This window comes from Ustilaginoidea virens, chromosome 3 (genome assembly GCF_000687475.1).
Source record: "Ustilaginoidea virens chromosome 3, complete sequence".
NCBI lineage: Eukaryota > Fungi > Ascomycota > Sordariomycetes > Hypocreales > Clavicipitaceae > Ustilaginoidea > Ustilaginoidea virens.
Genome location: NC_057318.1, coordinates 5,440,008 through 5,459,983, shown reverse-complemented (window position 1 = coordinate 5,459,983; position 19,976 = coordinate 5,440,008). Strand labels below are relative to the sequence as shown.

At 50.4% G+C, this 19,976-nt stretch overlaps 5 protein-coding genes across 5 annotated transcripts; 2 read left to right on the top strand and 3 right to left on the bottom strand.

The window, feature by feature from the left end:
- Positions 1 to 11,073: 11,073 nt before the first annotated feature.
- UV8b_04388 (uncharacterized protein) lies at positions 11,074 to 11,397 on the top strand (the record flags this gene model as incomplete). The annotated part of the gene is made up of 1 exon (XM_043141886.1): positions 11,074 to 11,397. One exon carries the CDS (start codon positions 11,074 to 11,076, stop codon positions 11,395 to 11,397), a length of 324 nt encoding a protein of 107 aa, XP_042997820.1.
- A 219-nt stretch (positions 11,398 to 11,616) lies between these two features.
- Positions 11,617 to 13,020, bottom strand: UV8b_04387 (uncharacterized protein; the record flags this gene model as incomplete). Its single annotated transcript, XM_043141885.1, has 2 exons — positions 11,617 to 12,804; positions 12,949 to 13,020. 2 exons carry the CDS (start codon positions 13,018 to 13,020, stop codon positions 11,617 to 11,619), a joined length of 1,260 nt encoding a protein of 419 aa, XP_042997819.1.
- A 759-nt stretch (positions 13,021 to 13,779) lies between these two features.
- Positions 13,780 to 14,523, bottom strand: UV8b_04386 (uncharacterized protein; the record flags this gene model as incomplete). Its single annotated transcript, XM_043141884.1, has 1 exon — positions 13,780 to 14,523. The coding sequence occupies one exon, from the start codon at positions 14,521 to 14,523 to the stop codon at positions 13,780 to 13,782; it is 744 nt and encodes a 247-aa protein (XP_042997818.1).
- Positions 14,524 to 15,170: 647 nt separating this feature from the next.
- Positions 15,171 to 16,078, top strand: UV8b_04385 (uncharacterized protein; the record flags this gene model as incomplete). Its single annotated transcript, XM_043141883.1, has 3 exons — positions 15,171 to 15,191; positions 15,320 to 15,478; positions 15,788 to 16,078. The coding sequence occupies 3 exons, from the start codon at positions 15,171 to 15,173 to the stop codon at positions 16,076 to 16,078; spliced, it is 471 nt and encodes a 156-aa protein (XP_042997817.1).
- Positions 16,079 to 17,284: 1,206 nt separating this feature from the next.
- UV8b_04384 (uncharacterized protein) lies at positions 17,285 to 19,454 on the bottom strand (the record flags this gene model as incomplete). The annotated part of the gene is made up of 3 exons (XM_043141882.1): positions 17,285 to 17,316; positions 17,394 to 19,119; positions 19,245 to 19,454. The coding sequence occupies 3 exons, from the start codon at positions 19,452 to 19,454 to the stop codon at positions 17,285 to 17,287; spliced, it is 1,968 nt and encodes a 655-aa protein (XP_042997816.1).
- Positions 19,455 to 19,976: the final 522 nt, after the last annotated feature.

Below are 19,976 nucleotides of genomic sequence, written 5' to 3'. Positions count from 1 at the left end.
AAGAAGAAGGTTGTTACTAAAACAACCTTTATTACCTTTATTTACTAAAATGAAGGTATAGGCCCTATTTCTAGTGGCCTAGAAGGAGACTTTCACAAAGGGCAAAATACAGGTTCAGAGGGGGTATTTAGCAGTAAAGAACCTGCTATTTTACTGGATGACCTAGAAAGCATTCCTGACCCTACTAACTCTGCTAACCTTACTAGCATTACTAGCACTAATGCTATACCGGATGACCTAGAAAGCATGCCGGACCCTACTAATTTTACTAGCATTACTAATGCTACCCCGGATGATATTACTAATACTAATGCCACCGTGGATTACCTTCCTAAGTCAGAAGACTTTATAGGCGCCTTTCTAAATAGCGAGCTTTTTGAAACTATTTATATGGATATTCCTGACGGATTTCTTGAATTTATAGAGAGCTTACTACTAACTAATAGTGATAGTAAGCTTTGGTCTGATATTCAACGGCAACGGCTACTATCTTTACTTAAAGAAGCCGGCTTTAATCCCTCTATTAATGAAGGTTTTTTACCTTTAGCTTCTGACGCTGCCGTCTTTTATAATAAGCAAACCAGCACCTTTATCGTTACTTATGTTGACGATTGCCTATTAGTTGGTCCAAATATAACTTATATTAACCAGCTAAAAAGGAAATTTTATAAGGTTTATGCTATAGAAGACCGCGGTCCGGCTTCCTTCTTCCTAGGTGTATAGATTATACGAAATAGGAAGGAAGGTCTATTGTGGCTACACCAAGCCTAATTTATAGTAGAGGTTCTAGCTAAATTCGGCTTACAGGATACTAAACCTCAGCTTATTCCACTTTAACCAGGGATTCTAAATGAATTTAGTGGAAAAGATCTTAGCCCCACTGATCAAAGCCTTTATCAGAGCCTTACTGGCACTATAATGTGGCTTATGATGATGACTAGGCCCGACCTAGCATTTCCTACCCAATACCTCTCCCGGTTTATGTCCAAGGCAACTAATGTACATCTAAATACTGCGAAAGGCAGCTTTAGCTACCTTAAAGGCACTGAGAACCTAGCTATTTGCTTTAGTACTACTAAAAGCAACCAACAGCCTATTATAACCGCTTATTCTGATAGCGACTTTGTTGGCTGTAAAGAAACCTCTAAATCCACTAGAGGCTTCTTGACTACTATTAATAGTGGTCCTATTAGCTGGCGTTCTAAGCGAGCCTCTTTAGTAGTGCTATCTACTTTAGAAGCTGAATCTGATGCATTACTTGAGACTATCCGTGAGGTATAGTGGCTTTCTAACCTTTGTAAGGAGCTGGAAATTGATATTTTACGCCCTATACCGCTATATTGCGATAACTAGGGCTCCATTTCAAATTCTAACGACCCTAATCAGCATACTCGCACTAAGCATACACTATTAAAATTCCGGTATATTAGGGAGCAAGCCCAGCTGGGCTTAGTGAAAATTACCTACTTACCTACTAATAGTATGCCTGCTGACGGCCTTACTAAGCCACTGCCGGGCCCTAAATTTACTAGGTTCCGCGAGTTACTAGGTCTTAGGGCCTGCTAACTTATACTAACATACTTTTACTAAGGTTTTTTCTTATGTTTTTCCTTAGCACTTTTTACTGCATTTTCTTTCCCTATTCTTTACACGATTAGCTTCCTACTACAGTAGCTAATCAGAGGAGGTGTTAAAATCCTATAGTAGCCTACTAGGCTGCTGGCCTAATGCCCTACTGGCTTACTGACCTTCTAGTCCTTATACCGCCTCTTGGACTTACGGTAGTCTTATCAACCTTAGGCCTTTGCCTTTTACCTTAAGGATTTTCAGTGGATTATTTACTGTATATCAAGTAAGGTAGGCCTTGTTGAAAAGGTATGGCATTGCTAAATTAGCGTGGTTGCCTACTAGCGTGGTGGCGGCCTACTAGTGTGGTGTGGCATTGCTAAATTAGCGTGGTGGCCTACTAGCGTGGTGGCTAGTCCACTAGTGTGGTGGTTAGTCACTAGCGTGGTGGCTAGTTACTAGTGCGGTGACTAATTACTAGTGCGGTGGTTAAGGTGGTTGGAAAGGTCGGATATAGCGGGGTTGCTGACGTATCATAGCAAGCATTACAGGGAGCCCTCTTACTGGCTTCCCTGGATGCCTGGGCCCACCCCTCCTTCGTATATATATAGGATAGCTTTCCCCCTTCTTTCTAGATAGTAGAAGGGCAGCACAATCGAGTCTGTTAATGCACTATATGCCTCTTAACTTCCACCTTCCCTGCGTTTCTGGTTATCTTATATTTGCCTTGCCTTTACACTTGCCCTGCTTTATAGCACTTGTATAGTCTTAGGACTTGGTGAAAAATCTAGTATTTATACTAAGATTAGTTCACAGGTCGCAGACAGTCTTATGCCATCTAGCTAGCTAGTAAGGCTCTGCTTTTATAGTGACCTTGAGAATTGCAATAGCAGCTAATACTACGGTAGCTTTAGCGGCTCGGTAACAAATAGCTATATTTGCCGTACCAGCTAAGTAGCGAAAAGCGCCCTTAGCAGCATTAAGCTGTATAGTGGAAGCCTATTACATATATCGTGACAGGTATTGCGTTAGAAAGGCAAGGTCAGGTCTTGATATCATCATCAACCACATCGATGTCCCTACCAGCTGCTAGAATAAGTATTAATTACTAGCATCCAGCGGCATATCGTCAGCCTCAGCAAGTATACCAGGCTATAGCGGGATTAGATGCGGTCGTGCATCCTTAAGGTTGAATTTCTTAAGGACTTCCGCAATAAATTGCGATTAGTGCAGCCATAACAGGCCCTTTTCTCTATCCCTAATAATCTGCACTCCAAGAAAGAAGGAGGCAGGTCCTCGGTCTTCTATAGCATAAACCTTATGGAATTTGGCCTTAAGCTGGTCAATATAGCTAAGATCCGGACCAACAATTAAGCAGTTATCCACATAGGTCACAATAAAGGTATGCATTCCTTTATTATAGAAAACGGCAGCATTAGAAAGTAATGGCTTAAAACCCTCTTGCACTAGAAGGTCTTTTAACCGTAACTACTACTCGCGAGGGCCTTATTTTAGCCTATATAAGGCTTTCTTCAATAGTATAACCTGTGATGCAGAGGGGTCATATCCAACCTTAGTAAGTAAGGCTAGAAATCGACGACGCTACTGGTCAGACCATAAGGCTGGGTTAGGTGAGAGTAGGCTTTCTGCAAATTCTAGAAAACCAGCTGGAATCTCCATATAAATCGTCTCCAGTAGTTCACTATTTAGAAAGGCACCAATAAAGTCGATCTGCTCTATTTCCCAGTTATTTACAGCAGCAAGAGTAAGGATAATCCTCCATATTGGTGGGATCGAAGTAAAGGCATAGGTCTCCGTAAAGTCTTGCCCAGATACCTGCATAAAGCCTTTGACAACTAATCGTGCCTTATATTTAACCAGGTTATTATTCGCATCTTTCTTAACGCGAAAAACAGGCCGGTTACGCAATATTTTCCTACTAGTAGGAATACTAGTCTTAGGAATAAATTAGAAGATATTTAAATCGATTAATTACTCGAATTCCGAAAATAAGGCTTTTACCCAGCTATCCTTATGTGGGCTATGTAAGACTTCCTTCCAGCTATTAGGCACACCTTCTAGGGCCCGTTTTGCAGCCTTAATCTTTACTACACAGCAAATATTATAAAAAGCATAAGAAGGGGGGAAATCCTGTGTAGAAGCCTCTGGGGGGCTGCCTGGGTATCCGAAAATCTAGTCGTTTTTCGGCTGGGTGGGTGGGAAAGCACCCCATTAGTCAGTCTGTGGGTCAGACTATTGGTCAGACTATTGGTCAGTCTGTAGGTTAGGCTGTTAGTCAGCCTGTAGGTCCAAAAGTGACCTATAGTATCCATAACCTAGGATACCTTGCACGTTTTATATCTGTGGTATTCTTCCTCGAATTCTACCCCTAGTAGCCCTAACCTGGTATAGCTGAATAAGCACCTTTTCTAATACTCGAAATATTTTCTCCCACGGTCTCTCATTTAAGGCGATATCTAGACTCTCGAATTTCAGATATTCTAGTATAGGCAGCGTTTTACTATGGCGAAATGCTGTATTTACTAGGAAGCCGGGCGAAAAGGCAGAATCTATTGTATCGGAAAGTCGCAGAAAATCAGTATATATGGGGCTTTGAGATTCGGACTATTGAAAATTTTCTATGTGGGGCGAGTCAGAATTTTCACATGTGCGGGGTATGCCCACTTTTGTGACGGATTCGGAAAATCTCTATAGTTGAGATTCCTAGTAACGAGAGCTTTCTGCATTTCCTAGCATTTGCAGCCTTTTTATATAGGAAAAAGGCGTATTTTCCTTAGCCGGTGAAAGCGGACCGTCTTGCCTAAGCTGAAAAGCTGAGTTAGGCTAAAGCGATTTAGAATCGAAAGACAGCGAATTGCTAAGAAATATTGCAGAATGCTATGGCGGGCCAATTAGTGGTAGGCCTACTGATTATGGTAGATCCGTATACTGTATTAGGCCCATTGGTTGTAGTGGGCCCGTGGGCTGTATTGGATCCGTGGCCTGTGGTAGGCCTATGCCCTCGGCTAAGCCTAAAATAGGCATATTTAGGCGAGGCGACTTCCAAATAGGCTCTTCCAGAGCAATTTGGTCGATATTTACCCCCTCTAAATTAGAAGGCGGTTAGAAATCAAAAATACCCTCTAGGCCACTTGAAATAGGGCCTATACCTTTATTTTAGTAGGTAAAAGTAATAAAAGAGGTCTTGGTAACGACCCGGCGATGTGGGATATAGACGAGGTAGGTGCCATTACCTAGCGTAGCTAGTAACCTACCTGACTCGGTCTGGGGGGCCAGCTTGTGGCTGATGACCCGTTTTTCTAAAGGGATTAGCACCTCTATAGCCGCACCAATAGCCCTGAAGCTAGTAAGGTCGGGTAGGTAGTAGTGCGTAATTTCCGGAAAGTCCTTCTTTAATTCTTCGAAAGGTAATAAGGAACAGTTTATAACTGCTATTAGATTTACTAAAGTAGTAATACTAAGAATAACTATAGACCAAAGGTAAGAAGGTAACCGAGACCAAAGCATAATAGCTCTAAGTCGGTTAACGATGACCCGTATAAAGCGTTCTGCTAACCCATTTTGCTTATAAATATAAGGGGAAGAGGTTAAGAAATCTATGCCCTTAAGAGCTAGCCAAGCTATAATAATATCGTTAATTTCCTTGCCACCATTATAGTAGAATTCAATAGCTGATTTGCCGTAGCGATTCCTAAGACCTTGGAAGAACCCCTATAATACTAGGAATACTATAGGTCCCTCCTTATTAGGTAGTAAATATACCTAACGGAAGCGTGATTTCCAGTCAACTAAGATAAGGCAAATAGGGCGTTTATTATATAGTAGAGGGTTGATTTGGAAGATATCGCCCTCTATAATATCCAAATAATGCATAGGGTCTAGTATAGCCCCTGATGTAAAACGCCGAACTGACTTTGCCCTTTTACAGGCGATGCAGTTGAAATCAGAATCCTTTACCTTACTGAGATCAGGTAACCCTATAGTTGATACACAGGTTTTCTTTAAAAGTTGGATTCCAATGTGCCTAAGCCGGATGTGCTAAAGTCCGGCTAGTAATAGCAGCTTTTAATACTCGATATCAGCTGCTGATACTAGGGCTGGGTTGAGGGCGACCGGGGCCCTCTATGGTGGTTAGGCTGTATTAGGAATAGTAGCCTCTTTTGGTACCACCGAAAAACTAGGACTAGCTAGTGGGTCAGCTTACGAATTAGCTAGTAGAAGGTCCGAGTCAGCTAATAGGGTAGGTAAATCCTCTAGTAGGGGATATTCCTCGTATTCTTCTAGGTTGGCTGGGGCAGGTAATTCGACCGAGATACTATATAAAGCCGGGTGATTTTAGCTAGAATAGTATAAAAACGGCGAATCTACCCCTTTTTATTATAAAAAGAAGCTATACTTTTTAAAATTAAGAAGCCTAATGCACTTATTATTACTATTAATTAGGCTTTAGCCCTAAATACTGCCACGATTCAGATAGTGTTTAATGCCGCTAAAGATATTAATATTAAAAGCTGGTATGAAAAGGGCGTTAGTTAGCTCTAAGGTGCCCCACTAAGATGGGTTAGTAGCCTATAGTACGGTAAAACGCGCTATGCCCTACCCACTGGGCTTAATTGGGCTACCACCTATGCTAATGACTGGTCTATTTCCGGTATAGTATTAGAAGTAGGTGAAATGCTTTTTATCGTTAATAATATACACTATAGAACTAGTATCGTAGAGCAAGGAATCTATTAGCATTTTCCCACCGGATTGTGCACTATAGCTGGTAGCTAAAAATTGCATATATTCGCGGTCCTAAAAGGAAGAATAGGCTATCTGACTAGGTATAAGACTTAAAGTATTATAATTCCCTAATATAAAGGAATTAATAGTCTTTTCGTCGGTCTTTTGTGGGGTATCTGCTTTATTAGCTAAATCTTTCTTTTTTTTCTTCTTCTTATTTTCCGGCTTACCCTATATAGCTAAAGAAGACCCTTATTGGGTAGAAGACCCCTGTTTCTTTTTATTGGCGTTAGTGGTAGTATTTTTACCACCCTTACTAGTATTATTACTAGCTGGCTTGCTACTATTGTTAGTATTAGTAGCGGCACCCTTAACCTTTGCGAGGTGGGTAGTAGCCCTTACTACTAATAATCCTTTAATACGTTATTGTTGAAATCAGCGCCTTTTTAGCTGTATTTTGGTACTGGTCTCGCTACCGTACGATGTCTCTACGTTGAGATATCGCGGTGGCTATACCAGGCGCTATGGTGGGGCACAGCGCCCCACAACGCCGATTACAGTGGGCCGCAGCGCCGGTCACGGCACCGGCACAGCGCCCCACAACCGGCCACAGCGGCCGGTCACAGTGGGCCACAGGGCCCACAACAGGCGGCGCATTTCTACGGGATTACCAAATGGGCAAAACCTTGCTAATACCAGCACTTTCGGCCTTCTACATACAGTCACCCGCTACACCGCGCCTTTACGGCACACCGGTATAAGGCTTCCGGCCCGTACGGCAGGCTGTTATAGGGCATCCGGCACACCGCTATAAGCCACTGGGCTTGGTTGGGTATGCACTGGGTAGGATATTGGGCAGACCGACTTTTCGTCGGGTTTTTCGCTATTTTTGCGGTTTTTCATTATTTTCAACCACTTTTTCAAGATGGTAGAAATATGCCCAAAATTCCCTCTTTCTAGCTAGAATAGTCACCAACAATTAGAATCAGATTTCCCTGACATCTTTGCTCTGGTCAACCTCTTGTGCGCTTTAAATCTTTAACCAGCTCTTTGTTTTATTCTGCAACGCCTTGTACGCCACTGTCGGTATCCAGTACATTTCCAACAGTGTTCTGAATCACCATTTTGCAACAGTTATTCTTCCAGTAAATCAACCATATAAAATTGCAGGTTAATATTTGATGTATTTCCCTAAGTATAGGCGATTCTTATTATTGTGTAGTGCCGTTCTGCCTACTGAAAAAAGACCCTTTCTATAGTATATAAATACTAGCTGATTTAGTCGAAAGGTTGTATATAGGAGCCTAAAATTTGCAGTCTAGATAGATAGCTATTAAAGGAGGCGTTAAAAGATTCTAAGGTACCCTTATAGCCTATAAAATTTAGTTAATAGAAGGCAGGGTATAGGTGGGTCCGCTGTATATCTAATGAGTAGGAATACTATTTGGTGAGTAATATAAAGGCTGACTCTAGGTTAATACACTAGTTGATAGCGGCAGCTAGTCCTTCTATGCAACTATTCTTAATAAATAATAGTAAAAGTGCTTGCTCTGAATCGTTAAAACTACTAGTAATAAAAGGATTTTCGATGAATTTAGCGATATTAAGTGCCCTAAGTTGAATCATAAGGGCCTATTTCTATTAGTCGAAGTTAGATGCCCCCTTTAGCTTTTAGGATTCCTAGAATCTATTAGCTATTTTAGCTAGTTCCTTAATAGCTATAGCGCTGACTTGGCTGCTAATACTAAATAGAACCGGCAGGGGTTGCTACTAGGCTTTAGGTAGTAATAGTGGATTATTTCCTTTACCTATAGGGGTTTAGAAGGTATCTACATCCATAATATCCTAGGATAGTGGGCTAGTAGCAGGCTTAATTAGTCTGTCTACTAAGGTGCCCACCTTATCAGCCAAAAAATCGATTTTAGAATTAATTTAATTAAATTTATAGTTGAATTCTTTTCTTATTTCCTATTAGTCTTCCCTAAGCTGGGCAATTTCCTAGTTATTATTAGATTCTTCTACCTCTGCCGTATAGCTTAGGTTATCGGCGGTAGGAATATTCTGACTAGCCATTATAGGAAGAGAAAAGGTGCCGGAAAGTCTTAAAAATATAAAGAAAATTAAGACTGAAAATCTAAATAAAACTAGAAGAAAGCTGCGTTAAGGAATAACCTTAGAAAATCCTTAGAAAATCCTATTGAAAAGGATATATTATAGCTTAGTGTGGTAGCTAGGTTCCTAAATCTGGGATGATTAATCCCTTATTAGTTAGATTTCTAGAAGGTTAGCTGCTAAATGCGTTAAAATCCTAAGTTAGCGTAAAAAAGTCTTAAGCTGGAAGCCTTGAGATACCGGGCTTATAACCTATTGCAAAATGGTGGTTCAGAATACTATTGGAAATGTACTGGATACCGATAGTGGCGTATAAGGCGTTGCAGAATAAAATAAAGAGCTGGTTAAAGATTTAAAGCGCACAAGAGGTTGACCAGAGCAAAGATATTAGGGAAATCTGATTCTAATTGTTAGTGACTATTCTAGCTAGAAAGAGGGAATTTTAGGTATATTTCTACTATCTTGAAGAAGTGGTTGAAAATAATGAAAAACCGCAAAAAATAGCGAAAAACCCGACGAAAAGTCGGTCTGCCTAACCGTGCCCAGTCTGTGCCCAATATCCTACCTAGTGCCTACCCAATGCCTACCCAACCAAGCCCAGTGGCTTATAGCGGTGTGCCGGATGCCCTATAACAGCCTGCCGTACGGGCCGGAAGCCTTATACCGGTGTGCCGTAAAGGCGCGGTGTAGCGGGTGACTGTATGTAGAAGGCCGAAGGTGCTGTTTTGCCTATTTGGTAATCCCGTAGAAATGCGCCGCCTGTTGTGGGCCCTGTGGCCCACTGTGACCGGCCGCTGTGGCCGGTTGTGGGATGCTGTGCCGGTGCCGTGACCGGCGCTGTAGCCCACTGTAATCGGCGTTGTGGGGCGCTATGCCCCACTATAGCGCCTGGTATAGCCACCGCGATATCTCAACGCAGAGACGTTGTATGGTGGCGAGACCAGTACCAAAATACAGCTAAAAAGGCGCTGATTTCAACAATACTATATATACTTAAAGATTCCGACTAAATATCGTATAACAGTCGTTCTAAAAGTTATACTAAATATTAGCTTATTTTATCTATTCTGCAGTACTAATACCACTAAGGCATTATATCGGCTTAAAGTGGTGGTTTTCTTTAATATTCTCAACTTATTACGGCCGGATTGTTTTTATTCTTACTATTAATACTGCCGATAATGCCTTAGCTGCCGATGCAGCTCTAGTATTTACAGAAGGGGTACGATCTACAGCTTCTATTAATAAATCGGCTATTACTACCGATATAGGTATTAATGCTAATACCTACGTGGAATAGATAGGTTCATCTAATTCCTACGCCAGCAGAAGAGGCATATTTAGTATCGCCGAGCCCTTAGGGTCAATAAATATCTAAATATCATCCTCTAGAGCACGCTTTTAAATGTAATTATACTAGATATCCTAATTATATCGGGATATCAGCTTAACTACTAGTTTAGAGCTATTATTAGTAATAGTACCTATTTTCGCTAATAACGATATTTAGGGTACGAATTAATCTAACGAAAATAGCAGTTAAGATATCGATTTGTTAGATCAAAAGAAATATCGCGACTTTCCGAATAAATAGCCTCCTTTTTTAATTAATAAGGCCACATAAGTATATCAGCAATAAGGCTTTTGACGGATTCAACGGGGAATCTAGAGCTTACTTAAATAGGATCCGGAAAATAGTGGCTTTTATAGCAAAATAAAGATAACAATTGATCTTAAGGCTAGGCCACAAGGTAAAGGATAAAAATAAGGTTTTTATTATGATATTTACGCAATTGCTACTATATCAGAATGCACAGGGAAAATGCGATAATGCTTGATTGAAGGAACCCCGTCCTCTCTAAGAGACTTGTGTTCCCAGCTATTTATAGTAGGATAGGGGGTACCCCTAAGGGCTTACTGATCCAGGGAGAACTCGGCATATCCACCCTCGGATATGACCGATATCCACATTACAGGCAAGCCAATTTCCTTCCAACAATGACGTAGGTCAGCGGCATCCAGGTCCCGCTGAAATTCCATCCAGGTGTCCGTCCACTGTCGGCTGTCCACTGTCGGCCATCCACTGTCGGCCATCCACTGTCGGCGTGCTTGCTCTTGTCTACAGAATCCGCCCACGACAAACCCCCCCCCCAAAAGCAGCCACGGCAAAAGCGACAAATGCCCTCCCGCCCGTGGATCCTCGTGTGCCCCTCCAGCCGCGGCATCGGCCTCCATCTCACGCGGCACCTGCTCCGGGCGACGACGCTCCCCGTGCTCGCCACGACGCGCCACCCGGACCTCGCGGCGGCCAAGTCGGCCATCCTGGGCGACGGCCCCCCGGCCGCCAGGCTGCACGTCGTGCGCGTCGACGCCGCCGACGAGGCGTCCGTCCGCGCCGCCGCCGCCGCCGCGCGCCGCCTGTTCCCGCCGCACACGCACCACCTGCACCTGGGGTGCGCGGTGCCCGGGGTCCTGGCGCCCGAGCGGTCCCTCGCGCAGGTCGACGCGTCCCGCAGCCTGGACATGTTCCGCGTCAACGCGGTCGGCCCGCTGCTCCTGGCGAAGCACTTTGCCGAGCTGCTGCCGCGGCGGGCCACCGACATGGGCGGCGGGGCGGCTCCGTTGCCGAGGCACGCGACGTGGGTCATGATGTCGGCGCGGGTGGGCTCCGTCGCGGACAACAGGGCCGGCGGGTGGTACTCGTACCGGGCGAGCAAGGCCGCGGTGAACAGCATCGCCGGCAGCCTGGACATCATGCTGGCGGCGAGGAGCGGCGACAAGGCGGTGGCGCTGGCCTACCACCCGGGCACGGTGCGCACGGACTTTAGCCGGCCGTTCTGGGGGCGCGTCCCGGAGAAGCAGCTGTTCAGTCCCGAGTACGCGGTGGAGAGGATGGTGGCGGTGGTGCGGGGGCTGGACCTGCGCGACCGGGGGAAGTGTCTGGACTGGAAGGGGGAGGTCATCCCGCCGTAGATGGATGACGGGGGCAGAAGCAGTCGGCGGCATGGTGGTGGGCATGTGGGCATGGGGGTATAGATGCGTCAAGAAAAAGCAGCGGGGACTGGGACTGCCACTGTTCCGGTCCGCATCGGCGAGAACGGCACATCAACAGGGGCTTGGAGTACGGAGCTGTGCATCTTTTTGTTTTCTCGTACAACGCGGAACGAACCATGCCTCGGCAGCAATCCGTCTCTACAGCTCCACCTCTTGGAACGACGCACCATCTGGCGTACCAGCCGGCTTCTCCTCTTGGCCCTCGGTGCCATTTTCTTCATCGCCGTGCTCGTCACCCTTGCCCGTCGGTTCCGCATCCCCATCCATGGCCATATCCACATCCTTGTCCGCATCCATATCCATATCCCGCTTGCTTGATGAGCTGGGACGCAGGGCCACCTTTTGCTCCGCCTTTTCCTCCAGCTTCATCTTTTGCTCATCGGGATGCGGCGGCGCTTTCGAGGACTCCTGCTGGCCTTGTTCTTGGTCGTTGCCATGCGCGGTGGTGCCCTGCGTCTTGCCGCTTCCGGCGTCGGCCGCGTCGACCTCGTCGTCAGCCGTCGTAGCCGCCGCCGCCGTCGTCGTAGCCCCACGCGAAGGAGGCGGCGATTGGGCCATGTCCTTGGCCGGGACCGGCGGCGGCGGCGGCGGCGGCGGCGGCGATCTGAGCTGGTCGTCGCTGGGCGGGCCCGGCATCATGGCGTCCAGGTAGAATCTGGTGACGCCCAGGATGCGGCCGTTCTTCTCGCACGCATCCACCCACTCGGGCCGCACCACGGGGATGTTGTTCTCCACGGCCTTTTCCCAGGCGGCGCCCCGTCCCTCCGTGGTGACAAAGTGCGTCGTGTCGATGCGCACCCCGTCCGCCAGCTTGGCGCCGATGCGCTCCACGGCCTCGCACAGGGTCTCCCTGGCCGCGGCGGGCAGGATCCCCGGCGTGATGGTGATGCCGCTCAGGTCCGTCATCTTGTGGGTGCGCACGGCCATCTTGTCGCTCGTGCGCACGCCGGCCGTGGTCCGCAGCACCAGGTGGAACGTGTACTCGGTGTCGACGGCCAGGCCGCTGATCTTGGTGCTGTGCATGTGCAGCGGGCGCGGGATGTTGCCGGCCTTCTGGCCGTTGCGGTACAGGCTCAGCGAGATGAGGTCGGCGGTGGCGAGCTCGACGGGGTCCCATTCGAGCACGACCGCCGTCTGCGTCGCGTTGCGGCAGCGGAGGGCAGGGCTGGCGGGCTCCGAGGCGCCAAACGAGTGCAGGATGCGGTGCTGCAGCGCGCGGAACTTTTGCTCCTGCGCCGTCTCCTTTTCCACGTTTTGGGACACGGCGATGTCGACGATGCTGCCGGACGAGATGTTGGGGGGGAGGAGGATGGACGGGAACTCGATCTGCAAGGCGTCCAAAGGGAGGGGGGGGGATAGTCAGCAACCAACTACCACGGGGGGGGGGGGGGGGGGGGGGCGAGGGCAAGTGCCAGGTGCAAGCTCAAAGAGAGGCCGGGGCGGGCGCTCGCTGCGAGATTTCCAACGAACCAGTCGCTTGTCCGGCGTCAGGAGGACGGTGACGCCGGCGTCGACTTTGCCGACAGTCAGGGACACGAGCATTGGGGGGATTCGGGACGGGGGTCGGATGATGTGAGATGGTGATGGTGGTTGTTGGTGGTGATGGTTGGTGGTGGTTGGTTGGTGGTTGTGTTGTTTGTGCTGGATTGGGCCGGGGGGCCAGCTATAGGTTAGGTACCTAGTTACTGACTGAATAACCCACATACATTAGGTACCTTGGCTGTCAGCTTGCATTCCACATGCAGCTTGGGGTACAAGCCGGGTACGGCAGTGACATCCGAACCACGCTAGAGCCCACGGTGGGGGCGAGGTACCGACCTTGGTACCGAGCAGGCAGAATGTTATCGCAACCGAGCATGAAGCCCAAAGCCAAAGCCAGAGCCAGAGCCAGAGCCAGAGCCAGAGCCGGAGCCGCACTGAGGGTGGGCGTCTCCAGACATTGTAGTGGACGTATGTACAGAGCACGGAGTACGGAGTACGGTTTCTCACGTCCGCCAGCTGCGGTTGATTCATACACAACTTACGGGCCTAAATGACCCTGGCAGCAGACCGCGTCGTCAACGGGGAAAGGACCAGTATGAAGGGAATGGAAAAGCGGCAGGAGATGGAAAATACGAGACGCAAGTGGACTCCTTCAACTATCAGCACCAGGGGCCTGGGCATGCTATGGCTGCAGAGAGATTCCGTGGTTCAAGACGCCACAAGGCAACTGTTTCCTTTTCCGTCCCGTCGTCTTCCCAGCCTTGTTTGTACAATGCTACCAGTAAGCACGTCAGACACACACAAGGTCAAGTTCATCGGCTAAAGGCCGCAGTGCTTGGCCAAAGCCTGGGCAACGACCCGGCCGAACCGTTCCGCCGGCTGGCTGGCAGCTTTCAAGGGCTGGTGTATCGCGATCCAGAGCGTCCCACGAATCTTGTTGGCTTTGTTGGCTTCGTCGGCCATGTTGGCTCCGCCCCCCCCATCCCCGCCCGCAGACCGGTAGCCCAGCGCGTCCAGAGCTTCGTAAACCGACCGGGTCAAGCGGCGCTGCGTCAGAGTCCGCACCACAGCAGCGCCGGCGCCAGCACTGGTCGTCATGATCCACAGCGGCTGCCGCCGAGCCTTGGCAGCGTACTGCGACCGCTTCTGCACGGCGAGCGGGTGGCCGCGAGGCTCAAAGTAGCGCAGGTCGTGGGGGTGGATTACGTGCCGCGGGCTGTAGGCCAAGGCGGTGCCCAAGTCGGCGCAAAGACGGGACAGCTCGGAAGTCGGCGCGAACCGCGTCATTCGCCCGTTGTCCGGCTCGATCCCGTGCTCGAGGAAAAAGTCTCGGTTTTCGAGGGTGGTGAGCAGCCTGCCGTCCGGCGTCACGAACCGGCTGGCCTCCTCTGGGACGAATCGCTTCACCGACCTTGGCGTGTCGGCCCTGGGTTTGCCGCGGGGCGTTCTGGCCGGGCCGGAGGCGAAGCGCAGAGGGGGGAGCCGGCAGGTGCCTTGGAGACGGTTGGCGGGAACCCTCGCGCAAGAGGGCGTGGCTCTCCTCAAAGCACCTGCCACGTCCATGTGAGAAGAGGCATGGGCATGTATGGGTCGAGGAAGCGGTTTTGTGTTGTGTGTTTGCCAACTTGTGACGGATGGGACGTGGTCAGGATGACTAATCTCTGATTAACCCTCTGGTCCGGGCGGACTTGGCGGTTGCTGTTGTGGCTGGTGTGGCTGGGAGTTTGCAAACAGGTACCAAGGCATGTTCCCCGTAGTTCCTCCATATCATGTCGTCGTTTTTCCATCCGCCTTCTAACCTCGCCTTCATTTTTGGGTTTTATTTTTCATTCTTCTGGCAACCCATAAATGCAGGGCGCAACTCTGGGCCGGCCGGCCGCCCCGCCACCAAAGCCGAGGCCACCGACGCTCAAAGACAACTTGGCTGCAAACTTACTACCGAGTACTCCGTACACCAGCCACTTTTGGACGGCATGACTCCAGTCTCGCTCGCCCCACAGCACGCAGTTCCCAAACCCACACGGACGATTTGATTTCTCGATTTCTCCTTCCACATCTCAACCCCTCACCTCATCACCCTCATCACCCTCATCACCTCCGTCCTCATCTGACGATTACGCCGTACCAAACGCTCCCCCTCGGCCTGTGCAAGCTAATCGCGACATCATCTCCTTGAACGCAACGCGAAAACATATCCTCCAGCTTTTGTCATGCCCAAGAACAAGGGAAAGGTACACTCAAACATCAAGCCGTGCCCCGCCCCCGCCATCGCACCGTCATTCCCCCTCTGTTCCGCTTGATGCCTCCGATTTTGCAAGCGGCAGTACACGGAGAAATGCTGACACGAATCGCTTAACAGGGCGGCAAGAACCGCAGACGAGGTACCAAGGAGAATGACGATCAACGCCGAGAACTGACCTTTAAGGAAGATGGTCAAGAATACGCTCAGGTCATCAAGATGCTCGGAAACGGACGGCTCGAGGCCCTCTGCTTTGACGGAAGCAAGCGTCTTGCAAATGTGTGTGAAGAATTTAGTCAAAAAGACCCCTCCCTCACTAAATCACGTATAAAACACCCTCGCCCCTCAAAGACTCATGTCGCCCTTACCTTGGAAGCTTCCTTCCAGCATTGCCTCCCCACTTCCCCTTTTTCTCATCAAACAGGGCAAAACCGCCGATTGTTGCATCCTGATTCTCGTGTTTAAAGCTACAAGATGAACACCTTTCTATGCCAAAATCTCCCTTCCTCGCTTCCTTCTTTCTTCTTTAATTTCTCATTTAATTTTTCTCCTCTGTGGACTACGGAAATAACTAACTCTGCATCCTAGATTCGGGGCAAGATGAGGAAGAAAGTCTGGATCAACCAAGGCGATATCATCCTTCTTTCGCTTCGTGATTTCCAAGACAACAAGGGCGATGTTATTCTCAAGTACACTGCGGACGAGGCTCGCTCCCTCAAGTCCTATGGAGAGCTTCCCGAGCATGCCAAGATTAATGAGACTGATACCTTTGGCCAAGGCGAAGACGGAGAGGCCTATTTCGAGTTTGGAGACGCCGACTCCGATGAGGACTCTGAAGAGGGCGACAAGAAGAAGGAAGTCGACATTGACGACATCTAGATATCGACTCGTCATGTTCGCCGCGCTCGGCTCATGCTCAGCAGGCGCGCCGACTCACAACGGCCAGCCGGTCCCCCCAGCTCTGCTTCTCATAACAAAGACAAGGCCAAGGAAACAGGGCCGACGACTCTTTCTCTCAGCCGTTGATGTGCCTGCCTCTTCCGGGCTCTCTTTGCCTTTTTTCACATTTGCAGGCGCCGTCTATTGCTGTACCGCGAGTACAGCTTGCAGACGAACCCATTCCGCGACGTCTCTGCGCGTGCACTAGGTCGGCTGGGGCTCGCTCGTCCTCGTACACATACACTGTCTTCTCTCTCAACCCCTCGGGAGCAAAAGGACGCATGTCCGTTCTTTGACTTTTCGGCCTTTTGCCTGAAAGATTGTTCTTCACTCGGTCGTCCCTTGGGTCCCGCGACAGTTTGGGTACCGCCGTGGTGGGAGAGACGTCACGGCGCGTTCATTTGTCATGTTTCTTAGAGTGGTTCTATTTATCAATCATGAAATTTTCCGTCTTGCTCCGAGCTTTGCGCGTAAATGCATCATGCATCATGCATCCTGCCTGGCCTGTGTTTTCTTATGCAAACCCTTGTGTGGAATGATGGATAAAGACATGAAGTGTTTAGGTGGGGGTTGGATTGTCATTTCCCCTTTTTTTGTCGTGACAGGTCATGCATGCAAGCATCTTCTTTAGCCAAGGGCCATGTTTGAGGATTGATCTGCTGCAGTTGACTGACCTTGGCGGTGCAAGGGTGGACTGAGCGTGAATCCTGATACTGCGCCAATGTTTTTTTTTTTTTTTTTAACAGAGTTTGCCGATGCCGAACCCTTAGGACTCCGTCAATGTCTTGAAGACTTTGCCGATGCCGAACCCGCGTCAGCAGATACCACACATCTACCTACTCTACGCCAGTCATTTTCCAGATATCGGCTCACACAACTTTGACCCCGGCCGCCCTGTCCCATTGATTTCTCTGATGGGGGCACCATGCGTTCAGAACGCGTAACAGGATTGAGATTGCTACACAGGTAGAAACTATGGCGTGCAAAGAAGAAAAGGAAAAAAAAAGAAAAAGAAAAGAAAGAGAGGAAAAGAAAGAAAGACTCGACGGATCAATTATCAGAGAGCACGGCTGGCGCTACCGACGCTAGGAAACAGTGGCTGCAAGACCTTTTGTTTGTGTGTGCTGCGGAGCCGCGAGGGCGAGTTTAATCCCAGTTATCGTCATCGCCTTCGTCGTCTGCGCGGGAGCTTTTGCTTAGCGATGCTTGTCGGGGTCGTGTGGGGGAGGGAGCTTGGGGAGATGCTACTACTTACCGCTCTTGCTCACCTTGTCCTTCCTCTTCTTCAGCGCGGCAGCAATGGCGTCGGCCATGCCGCCGCCTCCCCCGGCGGCGACCGCCCCGGCTGGCGGACCACTGGCCGCCGAGTCACCGGGTCCGCCGACTTGGGCGCCGCTCCTGTCCCGTATCTGGGTCCGGTCGACTTTCTTCAGAGCGGCGATGCCTCCAGCCTTCTGGATATCTCCCAACATGGCTGCTCGGGATTGATCTGGCGGAGGCAACAGGGGAGCCGGAGCGCCTGGCAATTGGCCAGAATCGGGATTCTGAGGCACAGAGGCACCACTTGCAGATGGCATGGGTGGCGGCGGCGGCGGCGGCGGCGGAGCAGGAGGAGCGGCAGCCGCAGGTAACGGCATAGGCGGTGCTGGAGGGGCGTTCAGTAAAGGCAGTGGCGGGGGAGGGGGAGGGGGAGGAGGAGCGGCAGCCGCAGGTAGCGGCGTAGGCGGTGCTGGAGGAGCGTTCGAAAAAGGCAATGGCGGAGGAGGGGGAGGAAGACTCGAGCTTGCAGGAGGCGGTGGAACAGGTCGTGAGCTGGACGGTGCAGGAGGTGGAGGTGCGTTTCCAATGGGAACTTTAGGGGGTAACGGCGGGGGCGCCGGGGACGCGGGATGGGAATCACCGGCTCGCGGAGGTGGCGGAGGAGGCACGGGTCCTCGACTCGGGGTCGGGGGCGGAACACGCTGGCCGGCGAAGGCGGGAGGGACGTGGAATCTCTGGGCCGGGCTCTGGGGCTCAAGCGGCGTTTTACCTGGCCGCGGTGGCGGCGGAGGGCCGGGATGCGGTACGGATGCTGCGGTGGTCGAGGGTGCCGTTGACGCTGGCTTTCGCTTGCTTTGTTCAATGTGGGCAAACTTGCCGGCGTCGGGCAAGGGAGGCGGAGCATTGAACTTGAGCCGAGGCGGAGAGTGAGAGGGTGCAGGACCCTCTTCTTTCGCCGGGCCGTCACCCTTGCCCGATCTTCGCGGCGCCGGTGGCGGCGGAGGAGCGCCTCGCTTCGTGGACGAGGAAGAAGAAGCGGACGAAGCAGCAGCAGCAGCAGCAGCACCCAGCGCCGGTGCCGGTGCTTGTGCCTGTGGTGGTGGTGGCGGCGGCGGCGGCGGCGGCGGCGGTGGTGGTGCTCGACCACTCCTCGCTTCTCCCCCGTTTGTAGGTTGCGGGCAAGTCGGAGGCGACGCGTTGTTCACCTTGCTTTGCTCTTCTCGCAAGAAATCCACAATGAACTCCTGGTTGTCCTTGATGAAATCGTCCGTGAGACCCTTTTCTGTGAGGTCTCGTCCGAAATGCTCCCTCCAGAGAGGGTCGAAAGCGTCGAGCAGCGGAAATTGCGACGGTGCCAAGGTTCCATTGAAGTACTGTGATGACGAAGGCGAAGGGTGAATCGAAGAGGACGGTAGGCTGGGCTTGGCGACTTCTGCAGGCAAAGGGGCGGATGAGTGGCGATGACCAAAGAGGCCCCCCAACAAGCCATGTTTATGGACGGGTTGGGAACCGCCTCCGAAGGGTGTTGACCTCGTGGCCCTGCTTGCGTTCTTCTCTCGCTCATCCATCTTCTTTTTGAACTGCTTGGCCTCCTTCTCGTCGACAAAGCTCAGGCCGGCCAAGCATTCCTCCAACTCAAAGGTATGAAAGAAGGTGCGGTCTTGGTTGTAGTGCCAGGTGTCGAAGATTTCTTGGTCCCAGATGACGCCTCGACTGGCGGACTGGATTCGGAAGCTTCGCGTCAGTCATTGGAGCGCGCACGGTTGGAGAGACACACTCCCGTGCCCGTCCTCGATCCGGCCCCCGTCCTGGGCGAAACGAAGTTTTGCTGGGTACATGTACGTACCGAAATGTCCACCATCTTTAGCCAGTACGTGTTGCCGACCAGGTCGTTGGCCAAGACGATGGCTCCTTGCAACCCAGAATATGTCCATTTCGACCTGTTTGGAAATGCGACGTAGAGTCTGGCGACGGCGACGGCGTGAATCTTGTTGGACTGCTTGGGGACGAATCGCTTGACGGTGTCCTTGTCGTCGTCGTTGAGAATGGACGGCATGGCTGCAGCTGAGAAGTTGTGCTTCCAGACCCTAAACTTTTTTTTTTGGCGATTCTGGGACGAGCCTGGGAGGTGAGATGGGCAATCCGTAGATAGGGGCTTTGCGGTATGTCGGAGCACTGGTACATGAGACGCGGTCGTCGTCACCGACAGGAGGAGTAACCCGGTTGAGCGGTAAGCGGTGGTGGTGAAGCCAGGGTTCGTGAACGACTGACTGCCTGCCCAGGCACACGCTGGTTCGGGTGTTCGACGTTGGCGCTTAGTCGGGGAAAGCGTTTGCTTTCCCTGGCAGTTGCAACGAGGTCTGGGTGGTTCAGCTCCAGAAATCTAGAGGCACCGGGCTGGCAAACACTCTCTCTTTGTCACGGTCCGAGGATTTGCGTCAAAGGGATGACGACCGATTGGCTTGCTTGGTGGCTTGAGGCCTGTGAGATGGGGTTGAAGTTGAGTTGCCTAGCGGTGATTGGCTGGCTGGATGGCAAGTACAGCGTACCTGAGGAGGTAGCTCCAAAACGTACCCAT